Source organism: Agelaius phoeniceus, chromosome 18, assembly GCF_051311805.1.
Source record: "Agelaius phoeniceus isolate bAgePho1 chromosome 18, bAgePho1.hap1, whole genome shotgun sequence".
NCBI lineage: Eukaryota > Metazoa > Chordata > Aves > Passeriformes > Icteridae > Agelaius > Agelaius phoeniceus.
The window spans coordinates 940,437-955,667 of record NC_135282.1 but is presented as its reverse complement, the minus strand read 5'-3'; the positions used below and the strand labels follow the sequence as shown (position 1 = coordinate 955,667).

The 15,231-nt window shown below is 51.7% G+C and overlaps 1 protein-coding gene across 2 annotated transcripts in view; it reads right to left on the bottom strand.

Annotated features, from left to right (window-relative positions):
- Positions 1-7,371: 7,371 nt before the first annotated feature.
- Positions 7,372-15,231, bottom strand: part of TMEM132D (transmembrane protein 132D) — a 196,210-nt gene continuing 188,350 nt past the window's right edge. For both annotated transcript variants that reach the window (XM_077187774.1, XM_054645765.2), the window contains 2 exons: positions 13,534-13,725; positions 7,372-10,380 (listed from right to left, as the gene is read on the bottom strand). In XM_077187774.1, the coding sequence (XP_077043889.1) occupies positions 9,217-10,380; positions 13,534-13,725 (1,356 nt within the window). In that variant the 3' untranslated portion in view covers positions 7,372-9,216. The remainder of the gene's footprint in view (positions 10,381-13,533; positions 13,726-15,231) is intronic.

Below are 15,231 nucleotides of genomic sequence, written 5' to 3'. Positions count from 1 at the left end.
CACCTCTGGAATCCTCTCTCTGCATGAGGAGTAAAACACCTCTGGATTCCTCTCTTCATGAAGAACAGTGATAAAGGTGTGAAACACCTCTGGATTCCTCTCTCTGCATGGGGAACCCTCACAAAGGTGTAGAACACCTCTGGATTCCTCTCTTCATGAAGAACAGTGATAAAGGTGTAGAACACCTCTGGATTCCTGTCTCTGCATGAGGAACCCTCACCCAGGAGTGGCACTGCCTTTGGGGACAGCACTGAGCACTCAGCTCATGCTGCTCCAGCTGTGCCAGGGACAGTGCCAGCACAAACCCAGGTGGGGACCAGCAGCAGGAACCTTCAGAGCTCTTACCTTGCCTGTACACACCCTGTGTGCCTCTGCTCTCATTCTGTCTGATTCTCAGCCCCCCAGGTCTGGCAGGGAGAAATCAAATGGTTGGCACTGACCCAGCCCCTCCAGCTGTGCCACCCCCAGCTCCAGGGCATCCTCCCCTCCCTGGGGACAGTCCTGACCCATCCTGCTCCATCCAGGCTCTCCCAATCCAGCTGCAATTCCCTGCCAGCTTTACTTGCAAATTCCCTCTGTGCCCAGCTCATGCTAAGAACCTTAATATTCCTGCAGATTCAGAAAGGGGATTTCCAACAAGCATTAGGAAAATTAAACTTCTCAAGAGCTGTCTCAATCTGACAAGCTATTTCTGGTCTTTAAAGGACAGTAAGTGAAAATATTAAAGTGGGGGTGGGGAAGCTGTAGTAAGCAAAGGATGAATTAGAGGCAGAAACGAGGGCAGGCAGTGCTGGATGTACCTGAGGCACCCAGATGTGAATTCAGAGCCACAGAAATACAGGAGTGTGAGTTGTTTAAGGCCTCCTGCTGCCTTGGAACAGAAAATCACCATCTCCCAGCCCTTGCTGCATCCAAAGCCAGAGCAGCTGATAGGACTGAGTGTGAGAGGCACGAATGGGTGTGAGAGGCACGAATGGGTGTGAGAGGCACGAATGGGTGTGAGAGGAGAGCATCTCCCTTGGGGACAGGGGCATCTCCCTTGGGGACAGGGGCATCTCCCTCAGGGACTGGGGCATCTCCCTTGGGGACTGGGGCATCTCCCTTGGGGACAGGGGCATCTCCCTTGGGGACTGGGGCATCTCCCTCGGGGACAGGGGCATCTCCCTTGGGGATTGGGGCATCTCCCTCAGGGACTGGGGCATCTCCCTCAGGGACTGGGGCATCTCCCTTGGGGACAGGGGCATCTCCCTCAGGGACTGGGGCATCTCCCTCAGGGACAGGGGCATCTCCCTCAGGGACAGGGGCATCTCCCTCAGGGACAGGGGCATCTCCCTTGGGGACAGGGGCATCTCCCCTGGGGATTGGGGCATCTCCCTCAGGGATTGGGGCATCTCCCTCAGGGACTGGGGCATCTCCCTTGGGGACAGGGGCATCTCCCCTGGGGATTGGGGCATCTCCTTGGGGACAGGGGCATCTCCCTCAGGGACTGGGGCATCTCCCTCGGGGACTGGGGCATCTCCCCTGGGGACTGGGGCATCTCCCTCGGGGACTGGGGCTTTGCATTCACCCAGGGCCCCTTGGGCAGCAGGCTGGGAGCTCCTGGCTAACCCAGCACCCTCCCACCAGGCCATGGGCTCTGGGCAAGGGGGACAGGGAGGGCACAGCCCAGACCTGCCAGGCTGGCCTGGGGGCTCTGGGCTCACCAGAGCTCCTGCTGGAGGTGGCACCAGTGCCCCCGGTTTGGGCTGGTCCCAGGGCTGGGCTGGGCTCACCTTCCCAGTCCCAGGGATTTCTGTGTGTCCTGCTGCTCCCTTCCCAACAGGGAGGCTACAAAATGCCCTCGGGTCCCAGCTGAGCCATCCCTGTCCCCTTTGGCTCCTTTCTGCCCCTCTCTGCTGCTCTCCCTTTGTGCCTCCCCTCCGGAGTTCCACAGCCAGGGGAGGAGAGGCTGTTTATAGCCCAGGGCACTGCAGGGGAGGCTGAGAAGCTGAGCCAGCCTCCCAAGATGTAACGCTGTGACTCTGAAGGAGGAGATGATGTTATTTTCTTTAGGAGCATCACAGTGGCAAAATGTAGCTGTTTGCACATTTCTCAGTAGCGTGGCCTGACTCTTGCTCTAAACCTGGAACTTTCCCCTGGTTTGAGGCTGATTTGTGTGGTGATGCTCAGCCTGTCTGTCTGTCCTCCCTCTTCCTTGCAGCAATCATTCCCAGCAGTCCCACAGATGATATTACAGCTGGGGTAAAGAGCAGCCCTGCAAGCAAAGCCCCTCCTCACACGTGGGAGGGGGGACACCGGCTCTGCAGAGGATGAGGGGACAAAACCATGAGAAGAGATGATTAAAATGCTATGGTTCTTCAGGGGCTGGGGTGATTGTGCAAGGACTGTGCAGTGCAATGGAAAAATCCTCCTGAGCCTGCACTTGCAGCCTGCCAAAAATGCCCCTCCAGCTGCATCAGCTGCTCTTGCAAAGACAATTCCTGAGTGCTGTGTTAAAGTCAAGGCTGTGTGGAGAGCTTGGCACAGACCTGATCGATAGACAGGATTTTCCACTGTTGCAGAATACTTTGCAGGCTGGCAGCACTTATTTAAGGCAGGAACACAAGAGGGACTGGTTTGACCTTGGTGTCCTGCTGGGCAGCACAGGAGGGAATGCCAAACTCTAAAAGCAGAGCTATTGATTAGGCCTGGGAGAGGGGAGTGATGCAAGAAAGTTGTAAAAAGTTATTCATGGCCAAGAGGAGCACAGTGATTCAGGGTTTGGCTCGATGGTAGCAGGATGGAAAATGTGTGTCCACAGCCACCAGAGAAAGATTTGCTGAGGAAATAGGGAGGCATGAGGTACAACTGAACAGGGGAGTGAGCATGGATACAGAGGAGGCTGGGCTGGACCCAGGCAGAGTGTGCTGACCCAGGCAGGGCTCAGGGAGGGTGCAAGCACAGCCCCCTTCCTTCTGTCCCTATTTCTGCTCCACTCTGCCCTTACTGAGCTCAGGGAAATGCTGCCAATGGGACTCAGTCATCTCTGCCCTCTCATATTACCAGGGCTGAGCAGTGAAGCTCCTTGGATTGCTTCTTCTGCCATTAGTGCATTAACTGACCGTAGGAAGCTCTAATTGAATTCCCAGGAACACAGGCCTGAACATGAACAAGCACGGTCCTGTTACACTTCAGAGCTGTTACACTTCAGCCTCCTGCTGCTGGAGACACTGACCTGGGCTCTGCCAGCTGCCACAGGGAGATGGAGGCACCCAGGCAGGGCCAGGCAGCGAGGACAGGCTGGGGAATCCAGGCACAGGGAGCTGGGGAATCCAGGCACAGAGAGCTGGGGAATCCAGGCACGGGGAGCTGGGGAATCCAGGCACAGAGAGCTGGGGAATCCAGGCACAGGGAGCTGGAACCCAGCATGGACAGGGCTGGGGAATCCAGGCACAGGGAGCTGGGGAATCCAGGCACGGGGAGCTGGGGAATCCAGGCACAGGGAGCTGGGGAATCCAGGCAGAGCTGGAGCAGGGTCTGTGGCTGCACAGGAGCCTGGCAGGAGCCCCCATGAGCACCCAGAGCAGTTCAGCAGGGAGCCATGGGGCTGTGCAGGCCAACGTGACACTGGTGTCCCTGCAGGCTCCCAGGGCAGGACCTGTCCTGTGCAATCCAGCAGCCACCTTGGCCATGTGGTGGGCATCTCCTAATGAGCACTGGCAGTACACACAGGCACAGGAGCACTGCTGCTTCTCCAGCCATTAATATTACATCCATGGGCTGCTTAATTTGCTGCTCCTCACGGAGCTGGAGCAGGGAGCCTGCATAATGAAGCATTTGTTGACAGAGGTCTTCATATCACATCAGCAAGAAGGGAGCAAATGATCCTGTTGCAGGCACACGTGCTTGACTCGAGTGACCTTGGCCCTTGTGATGCTGCTGAGGATGAGCAGGGCCCGGGTGCTCTGCTCTTCTCAGGCCATTAGTGCTGCCAGCCTGGAACTTCACCTGTTTCAGCTTCCAAAGAGCACATCCCTGATTGCACTGGCAGGAGCATTATTGCTGCATGAGGAAGGTGATGGGTGTTGGCAGCCAAACGCTGCTCAGAAAGGTGCTTAAGCAGATGGCTGGGTAAGGGCACAGGCAGGGCCCACCTGGGAGCTCTCAAACAGAAATGAACTGGAAGCAGAACACAAATCCTGTCCCCTCAGCACTTTACAGTGATAGCCAACCTTGGTTTAGAGCTCTCCTGTGCTCAGGGGACAGCTCAAGCTGCAGCCAGACAGGGCAGGGAGGGATGGCTGGTGCTGCATGGGGAGCTTGGGCTGGCACCTTGTACCTGTCCTGCAGGACACACCTGTGCTCAGGACACCCCTGTGCTCACACCTGTGCTCAGGACATCCCTGTGCTCACCCCTGTGCTCAGGACACACCTGTGTGCAGGACACACCTGTGCTCAGGACATCCCTGTGTGCAGGACACCCCTGTGCTCAGGACACACCTGTGTGCAGGACACCCCTGTGCTCAGGACATCCCTGTGCTCAGGGCACACCTGTGCTCACCCCTGTGCTCAGGACACACCTGTGTGCAGGACACACCTGTGCTCAGGACATCCCTGTGCTCAGGACATCCCTGTGTGCAGGACACCCCTGTGCTCAGGACATCCCTGTGCTCAGGGCACACCTGTGCTCACCCCTGTGCTCAGGACACACCTGTCCCCCCTGCCAGCCCCTGAGCTGAGCCCCTGTGCTGGGGAGGGCTGCCAGCAGGACACAGGACAGCAGGACACAGGACAGCAGGACACAGGACAGCAGGACAGCAGGACACAGGACAGCAGGACACAGGACAGCAGGACAGCTCCGAGTGCTGCTGGCACTGCTCTGCTGGCACTGATGTGCGGCTGCAGGGCTCAGGGATGGGCTCTGGCACCACAATGAACATGTAGAAATGTGTGACAGAGGTCCTGGGCTTTCAGGACTAAATAAATTCATCTCTGGGAGTTTTTTTAATGCTGGAGGCAGTTTCTAAACGCACCATTTGGCAGCGGCAGCTCCTTCCCCGAGCGAACTCCTCAGTGATGCTGGCTGGACTCTGATCAATACAGGGAGCCCAGCCAGCCTCTCTCTGTCACTCAGTGCCACGGGTGAGAGGCGCTGCCAGGCTGCGCTGCCCGGGTCCCTCAGCCCTCACCGCAGCACAACTGAGAGCTGCCAGTCCTGGAGAAACCCAGCACACACTGAGCTGAGCCAGAGCCTCTCCAGGGGGCTCGTTTCATTTACATCCCATTCATTACCGAAACGAGGTGTGAAAGTGGCTTCTAGAGCTACTTGGTGCAGGCTGCACAGAGATTTAATTCCTATTCTGGTTTTTAAAGGCAACTCCAGAGAAGTCTTGTTTCAAACCAATTATTTAGCTGCATTGCTCAGACTTTGAACTCTCTGGTGTTTAATGCAGCTGGGTCTAAACCACCATATATTTAAGACTGCTGAAGGGGAAGCTTTTAAAATGAAAGAAGAGAGTAAAGAACCAGCTTACCTGATTTATAGGACCATTGAGTTTCTGCTCCTGATTGTATTCATGCATAAAGTCTCTAAAAAGAACCAAACTGTATCAGATAAATCTTCTTTTTTTTTAAAAAAAAAACATGCCTCAATCAGTCTACTCACAGGAAGAGAGACTCAAACATGAAAATAAGAGGCAACTGCACAGAAGAAAACAATAAGGTAATTAATAACTCTCACAGGAGAGTGCTTGCTGTCAGCAGGGCTCTTTATCAGGTTCAAGAGATTGCCAGTGGGAGCCACAGCTGCAGAACGTTGTGTGTGTGCAGCACATCAACAGCAGCACTGCTGTAGTGATGGGGAATAGGATTCAGGCCCCCTGTTTGCCAGCTGGGGTCTCAGCTGATTGCCTGAAACACGGAATTCCTCCTGGGATGCTCAGGGGGCTTTGCTCGGCAGTGTGGGCTCTGTGCAGTACAGAAAGGGAATGTACACAACACCCCCTCCCAAAGATACACACATGCAGAATCCCTACAGGAACTTGATGTATTCTGCTAATTAGCAGATTAATTAGGGTGTTTGCTTGCATACAGGTGACCACAGGTCACCCTCAGATCCTGCACGGGGGGGTTTTGCCACGGATTTGCAGTGACTCTGGGCACATCACCTCACCCTGGGCTCCCCAGCTCAGTAAGGAACACACCTTGCTCAGAGCACGGCGAGGTCCATGGAAAGAGCACTATAAATAAACTGCATTATTTATAGCATTGCCCTGTGACAGTGGCCAGTTCCAGCTGCTGCACACACAGGCAGCTCTGAGCAAGCAGACAGGCACAGATCTGCTGCCAGGATCCCCAGTGCTGCAGCTGGAGGCTGTTTGTGCTCAGAGAACATCTCTGTGGTTTGTGCTACCAGAGGAACTTGCTGCGAGTGGCTCCTGTTCCCCAGAGGCAGCTGAGGCAGCAATCTGACAGAGCAGCAGTGTGATGGGGCAGGAATCTGATGGGGAAGGAATCTGATGGAGCAGCAATCTGATGGAGCAGCAGGAATCTGATGGAGCAGGGCAGCTCTGGGCAGAGCAGGGTGTCAGGCTGCTCCCAGCACTGTCTGTACCTGCTCCTCCCAGGGGAAGGCAAACCTGCACTCACACCTGGGCTCTGCTGGGCTCCAGAGACACCTGGGCACTGTCAGCCTGCCTGCCTCCCTGCAGACACCACGTCCTGATGTGCAAAAAGCACCAAGAACAGCCCCAGAGCTGGGGGCAAGGCTGGGCTGGACCCGCGGGGAGGCTGCCAGGCCGTGCTGCAGCAGCAAGGCTGCTCACCTCACCTGGGAGCTCAGCCAGGCCTTGTCTGGAGCCTGCACTGTCCTGTCCTCACACCTCACCTGCTCCTGCACTGCTGCACCTGCTCCTGCACTGCTGCACCTGGTCCTGCACTGCTGCACCCGTCCTGCCCTGGGTCATCCAAGCCTTGAGCAGAGGTGCTGTAAGAAAGCAAAGACCATCTGATCTCCAAAGTTTTGGGCACATTTGCTCTGTTTACTCACCTACTCCCTTAGAAGGTGTATAGCCAAAGGTGGATCTACCCAGAGGAGAAAAGCAGACCCTAAGCCCACAAACTCACATATTGGGCTTTCAGGCTAGAAATAAAGCACGTGGATTTATTTGCAAATAGTTCCAAATCTTGTTAGGGTGACTTGGTGCACATACATTTGTAGCATGACAGGTTGTTGGGGCTGCACGTTGTCCCCCAGCACTGCCAGTGCAATTCTGTGAGTGGATTGTGCCTCCTGCATCCATCCAAGCCCTCCTGCCTGTACTGCTGCCAGGCTTCTCAGGGCGAACCTCCTGACAGCCAAAGGAAAGAGGCGTGCCGAGTAGGGAAAAAAGATGAAGCCACTAAAATGCAAATTTTATTCACAGTTGGCATGTTTATAAATATATATATTACATTCTTACAATCTACAGTACATTCTAAATATAGAGGGATTCAATCTAAGTGTTTGTGGGAGGGCGGGTGTGTATTAAACTGAGCAACCTAGATTCAATCTTGGAAGACTTAACAAAAAGGGGGCAAGGACTGGCTCCAGAAAATAAAGGGGAGCTTGAAATATTTTTCTATATCAAATCCATTACCTGGATTTTAGTTAGTGCTTTGGCACTTTGCCACTGGCCATTGGAGGCTGCTGTTGGACCTCACAAGAAATGTCCTGGTTTGAGGCTGGAGGGCACGTCGGGTCGGAAGGGTAATCACTGAAATCCTACTGTATGTACATCCTTATCAAGAAAACAGAAGATAATCATCACCCCTGGGAGAAACAAATGTTATCTGCTGAGTTTAGCTGTGCAGGGTTCAATGTTGAGCGTGCAGCTCTCCCCTGCGACCTCCCAGCGCCCTCTAAACGTGCTGGGCTAAGGAGAGGGGGGCACAAGGAACTGAAGACCCCCAGCTCCCCCAGGGCAGGGGATGGACCCAGAGGCAGCTGCTGGCGGTGGTGGCCAGTTCAGCACACGGGGCATTGAGCCCAGGGACAGGGCCAGCTTGGGAAGGGACAGCAGGGAAGGCCAGGACAGCGTGGGACCAGCAGGGCCATGCTCGGCAGGAGCAGCCTTGGAGTGACGGGCTCAGGAGGGAAGGGAAGGGAAGGGAAGGGAAGGGAAGGGAAGGGAAGGGAAGGGAAGGGAAGGGAAGGGAAGGGAAGGGAAGGGAAGGGAAGGGAAGGGAAGGGAAGGGAAGGGAAGGGAAGGGAAGGGAAGGGAAGGGAAGGGAAGGGAAGGGAAGGGAAGGGAAGGGAAGGGAAGGGACCACAGCTCCAAGGCTGACTGATCTGGGAAGTGCCCTCAGGATACCAGATGGGGAGCTCCAGGGAAAGGGCTGAGAATACAAATCCAAAACAGGACAATCAAACAAAGCGGGCTTTTAAAAATAGCTCATTCTCTCAAACTTTCCAAAAGACCTTCCTTAGGATGAGTGATAGTCTGAGTATAGATCATATCTTCTCCTATTTTACAAATTAAGAAATACCCAAAATTGGCTGGCAAAGTTTATTACCTTGGCATCTACTTAAAAAGAGAGCTTCAGTTTGAACTGTATCTGTGTATCCATTGTCAGTGCTTGGGAGGCAAACATGCTGGTTTGTAAACAGCCCAGTTACGCCTTTATCCCCTCCAGACTCTTTGGAACTCATGACTCCTCAGCTCTGGGAGCTGCTTCGTTCACTGTTGGTTTTTGTCAGCTTTAAATGAATGTTCCTGGATGGATATTCTCTGCACGTGGCCTGAACGACATGCTCTTCTCATGGATCTATTTATTCTGAGACCAATCTTTTGCTTTTAACCAAAGCTTGCAATATCGAACAGCAGAGCTGTGTGAGCTTTGTAATATCCAAACTGCACTGGAGTTTGTTATATTTATTGATTTCCTGGGAAAGCACAGAGAATGAGACTGCATTATTTTTCTAAGTTTTTTTTTCATGTTATCGTGTATCAAAAAAACCACACACATCTCTCACTTCCATCTCTGAGCACAGAGAAGACTTGAATTTTAACAGCTGTCCAGGATCTCTGCTCTCCCAGCTGCTTTTGGGTGGCTTCTTGGGGCTCCAGTGAGTAATTATCCACCAGCTGATTCCTGCTAGAATACAACATTTTGCCCCACTACCCAAAATTAAAGGCAGAAGGTGAGTGAAAAACAAACAAACGAACAAACCAAACCAAAAGAGTCTTTTGTGTCTCATTACGCATTTTCGTGTAACCTCTCCATGTAGTTTTTAAGCTCTTTGCACTCCCCCAGGTCCATGTCCTGGCAGACCCATTTAATGTCATCCTCATTACTCATCAAGATTGAGTTGACAGTTGGGCAGCCATCGTCAGAGGAGATGGTGGTGAAGGTGGTGAATTTCACCCGTTTCCTCTTGGAGGTAGGAGAAGTGGCTGGCTCACTTTTCTGTTCTTTCCCTTCACTGAATGTGGACTCAGGAGACCTGAAGGACTGTCCATTGATGTTTTTGGTGGCAGTTGTGCTGAGGAGGTATTTGCTCTCCTCGTAGTCCGCTCCCCTGTCGATGGCTGTGATTCTCTCATCCTGCTGGGATGAGAAGTTGATGTGATTCTCCAGCAGCTCTGTCCTGTTGCTCAGCCCAACCCAGTCATGAGAGTGGCTCATGCCCTCCTGCTCCTCAAAGGGCACCTGCTTGTTCCTGTACTTGAGAGCGAAGGTGATGCAGTTGATGAGGAACACCAGGATGGCCAGGCAGAAGACGCCCAGCAGGGCGTACATGCCGATCTCCAGGTCGCTGAGGCCGCGGGGGGACGGCACCAGCTCGCTGTCCTCCGCGTCCCCAGCAGCCCTGGGCAGATCCACCTGGGCAGGGAAGCTAGTGAAGTCCAGGGGCACGTTCTGGCTGGCGTCGTCCAGGAGGCTCTCTCTGTCCTCCTTCCTGCTCAGAACGGACCTGTGGGTGGTGGTGGCCCTGCCCTGCTCGTGGCCCATGGAGGAGCTGTAGTAGTGCCCGTCCCCTCTCTCCTGCCAGGGGCTTTTCTGGCGCCGCTCGCTGCCGTGGTTCTCCAGCTGGACACCCCTGTGCTTGCTGTCACTGGCGTTGGGGTTGGCATCACCCTGCCCAAACTTGACCTTAATGCTGCCGCTTCCGACGGCCAGGATGCTCTTCCTTTTGGATTTCTGGCAGGACTCGCTGATCACCATCTCCACCTTGACCAGCGTGCCCTGGCCCTCGGTCTCAGCAGCAATCACAGGCCACTTGAATTTGGGGTCGTGGTGGATGGACACCACCTTCTCATCCAGAGAGGTGGCTGACAAGGAGAAGTCTTTGGAGTCATAAATATCCAGGGGCATGACAGATCCATCACTGAACTGGATCCAGCAGCTGATGGCTGCTTCCTGTAATACATAAAACAAACACAGACCCACTCAGAGTGATCCTCGAGGGAAATGAGCTCTGTTCTGGTCTGCTCCCACCTCCTCACAGGATCCACACACCATTAGGGATCAGAACAGAAATAAATAGGGAGAGCAGTGAAATTAATATCTTGCCAAGGCGTGAAGAGAAATACTGGGCTCAAACACTCGTTGATAATAAGATTGGTTTCCACAAAGGTGCTTAAAGGAGCTGTATCCCCTGGGCTCTGCAGAATCTACTTCAGCACCATAATAAATTGCATGTCAGGAAGCATTACCAGTGACTGAGATCATTTACTGTTGTGTATTTACATTAAAAAACCCCAACATTATTTCTAAACTGCTTAAAATACAAAGTCTCCTCTTATTACACAAAGCACATGTTAAAAGATGGCTAATACAGCAAACAGGTCCACACGTGACTCCACACCTTCACTCCTTGAATTCCTGTCTCTCAAATTAAATTAGCAGATTGTATAAGCAGAGGAAACCAATCAATTGCTTCTTTAGAAAACGGCCAGGGCAATTTTTCTGCTTGTTAGCAATTAAAAGCAAGACAATAATAAAGTTTAATCTTGTGTCACAGCAATGCAGATTGTGTACTCCAGTGTGCACGGAGGCTTTCACTGAATGCCAATGAGTCTGACCTGGGTACTAAGAACAAGCCTCATGCTGCAGCTTTCCTGGGATCCTTGACTTTTGGCTTCTAACTTGAAACATTTGAAAGTATTTTTGAATTTCAGAAAACATGTGCTCACCCATTTCTGAAAATCTGGTCCTCTAAGGACTCTCAAATGGCTATTGAAAATTGTTGTGCCACCTGAAAAACATCTTTGTATTCCTACATTGATCATTTACAGATAAAATTCTCCTGGAATCTCATTCCTGCTTCTGATGGTGTGAGCTGCCCTGGTTGGGGTATCTGCACTGGAGAATCCCCACCAGACAGACCTGGCTCCATCAGTGATTCTCCACTCTCTAAAATGAGCTTTTCTATGGCCAGAGTTGGGATCACCCTGCTGTGAGAGTCAGACTGACAGACAGACACCCAACCAACAAATCAACTTGTGAAAACCGTGAATATCAAAGTCCTGTTTCTTTAAATAAGCAGATTTTCATACAAGACAGCATTTACATTCTAACTCCACACATGTACAGAGAACAAACACATCATCCTTTAAACTGCTCACAGCACAAAGTCATTCACCTGTTCAGAGCATGGAGAACAAGCTTCCAGTCCTTTGGGATTGTAGGGTGCTGATTCTACTGGCCTGATTCTGAAATCCTCAGAGCCACAAAGCTCCCCTGCTTCAATGGGAGATTTGCTTCTGTCTCTATTTCAGGCCAGAGCCCTAAGACTTTGCTGACACTGTCATAAATCCCAGCTTTGTGTTTATTAATCTTTGGCTGTTTCTTGAAGGCTGCATAGAATTTATGACATCAACTCTCATCCTCCCACTGTGTTGCTTAAACCTGCATAATCATTTAATAATTTTGCATTGCTTTGCTTATAGGGACTGCTCTGAAAATCCTGTCCTGAGCATTGGAGGGACTCAGCTGCCTTTGAAAGCAGAGCCAGCCCTGCCAGACTGGAGGCACACAGTTTCCTCTCTGGTTTTTGTGGATCCCTGACTGCAGCCCTGCATGCAGAGAAGGATCTGTCCAGACTCCATTTCTGGGGGCTGAAATGCCTGAGCTGGGCACAGTGGGGCTGACTGGCACCAACCCTGCCCCTGGGCTGGGCACACATTGGGGCTGACTGGCACCAACCCTGCCCTGAGCTGGGCACACAGTGGGGCTGACTGGCACCAACCCCTGCCCTGGGCTGGGCACACATTGGGGCTGACTGGCACCAACCCTGCCCCTGGGCTGGGCACACAGTGGGGCTGACTGGCACCAACCCCTGCCCTGAGCTGGGCACACAGTGGGGCTGACTGGCACCAAGCCCTGGGCTGGGCACACATTGGGGCTGACTGGCACTAACCCTGTCCCTGAGCTGGGCACACAGTGGGGCTGAGTGGCACCAACCCTGCCCCTGGGCTGGGCACACATTGGGGCTGACTGGCACCAAGCCCTGTCCCTGAGCTGGGCACACATTGGGGCTGACTGGCACCAAGCCCTGCCCTGGGCTGGCCTCAGGGCACTTTGTCCAGCCCCCTGTGCCATGGATGAGCTCACTGGCCTTCCCTCCACCTGCCTGCCATCGATTCCTTCACTCCTGGAACACCACACAACTTTATCACCCTATACAGACAGCAGCTCTGCATTATTTCTCATCCTGCATCCCAAGGAAAATGAGGATTTTAATTCACTCCATGATGAATTAAAGCACCCCAGCAGTTGGCCAAACTTCAAATGGGGATGCCATTTGCCTTTAAAGCTCAGAACATGCTTAAGTGTTAAGAGCCCAGTGCATCCTTGATGAAAGTCCCAGACTGATGGATTTGGTTTGGAAAAACAAGTTTACATTTCAAATGCGTGCAGAAGCACAAGGACAAATGCCAAGCAGGGACTGATGAGGACATGGCAAAGTCCAAAAGCCCTTGGTAACTGTTGGTTCCCTAATAAAGGAACTAAGAGTAATAAGGGAAAAAATGGTTTATGAAATCATGAATCAGGAAATGAGTCAGTGATGCTGATTCATATTCTAGTAATGGATCAGAATGAAAGGGATGCTCCCTGACTTCTTAAAGTGCTCCCAGGAAGTGACTAAAGGAGGAAGAGTCTGGCACAACACGAGCACTTTCCTGTGTACAGGTGGAATGAAAGGGATGATTTGGATACCTGTGGTGGGAGGCTGAACATGGCAGGATATGCTGGGATCCAGAGGGTGCTGGATGGGACAGAAAAGGCACACATGTGTGTGTGTGTGTGTGTGTGTGTGTGTGCAAGGGCACTGTGGTGCTCAATTCTGACACATCACTGCCCGTTATTTATGGATCAGCCATGGCAGGAGGGGCTGTTAAAACACAGTGCCCTTTTTGTGCCCTCTTTGTGCTGCTGTTCAGGACCCTTGGTGGCCTTCAGGAAAGTCCCATGCACAGAATGCTTCATTAGCACACTGTGAGTACAGCCCTGCTCAGTTCCAGCAGGTGTCAGAGGCAGGGCCTCAGAGCAGCCCAGCTGGGCACAGACCTGCTTTGGGGACTGCAGCAGCTCCTGTGCCACTGCCGTGGCAAAGATGGCCCTGTTGCTGCCCGGGCTGAGCTGCAGAGAGAGGGACAGTCCTGTCACCAGCTGCACTCCCAGGTCAGTTATTGTCACCTTCTCGTCCAGGACTGTCACTGTCTTCTCAGCCAAGATGGCATCTGAAAGGGGGGACAGGATCTGGAAAGGAGAACTGCAGTTACCAACAGCCATTTTGTACAGCACCACGTGAAATAACTGCACAGGATTCATGTGACACACATCAGGGATGTTTATGGGAATGGGATTTCTCTCAGCAGACACTATTAAAATATGATTCAAAAGGGCTACTCACATTTTGTAACTCTTCTGCAATAACAGGGGCCTTCTAACACCTTTTACCTGTGCAACTGTGATCAGCTGTGCCTCTCCCCTCTGCAATGTGCCAACATCTGCTTCAGATGTGCTGTCTGTAAATGTAATTACCACATCTGCCTCACATGTAGTAACTAGCTGTAAATGTAACCTTCATGTAAAATTTAAGTATTTGATTAATCCTCATGTTTTGAGGTGGCATAAATATAATGTAGGCTGTAGATTTTTATAAAATCCACTGAATAAATGGTATTTATTTCTGTCCTGTGGAAAGGAAGGGTAATGTATTGCTACAACAACCTCTCATGGTACTGAATGCAAAATTGACAGAGAGAATTTGTTTTGGTTAAGAAAATACACAGAGAGGTCAGTGCAGTGATACATGACATCCACGGTGCTCATTAGCAGAGAGCTGGATTTAATGATCCATACAGAGCATTTCTGAAGCAGCTCACAAGAGGTATTCTTTAAATATAACTTGCTCTCAGATTTTACCCTTGGATTTTTCTTTCCACAGTTTTATGTACATTGGCTAGAGCACTGTAAATTCCAGAGCTTTAGAAATGCAGTCAGAAAATCTCTGCAGATTTTGCACAAAGTCAAAAACCTCAAATCCCATTTCTCCAGCCTTGACAACCTCGTTATCGACAGGTGTGCTGCTTGTTTTCTGCTTTGACAGCATGGGATGATAAGCATGTTTGGAGAGAGATTTTCTTCCTGTTCTAGTGTTTGTTAACACGTATTCTACTTCAGTATCACTGAAATAATCTCTCTCCCCATCTCCTTTTCCTTTTATTTTAATTAATATTTGGATTAGTATTCCAGTCTTAGTTCCTTAACCTGGATAATTTTCACTTTACCCTTTGCTCTGCAGGGCAGGCTGGGAGAACACTGAGCTGTTCCAGCAGCTCATGCCTTGTGATCAAATCTGGCTCCACGTTCAGAAGCAGCCTTAGACAAAAATAATCAGAAAAAGCCTCCCAATAGACAACCTGGATTAAATTAAATGAAACTGTGATCTACTACACTTTGGGACAGCAGATAAGGAGAGAAAACCATCTCTGCCATGTCTTCTAGTTCTTGCTCCAATTCTGTTCCATTCAGAAGCTCATGGCTCCAGTTTCTGTTGTTAATGCTGGACCACCCATGGGCAGGGAGGGGAGTTGAGGGAGGGACAGAACACACCAGTGATCTCCCTATCTGGAATGTTTAGGGGAATTAGGGCACAAACAGAGCACATCAGTGATCTCCCTACCTGGATTGTTTAGGGGAATTAAGGCAGGAACAGAGCACATCAGTGATCTCCCTACCTGGATTGTGCAGGGGAATTAA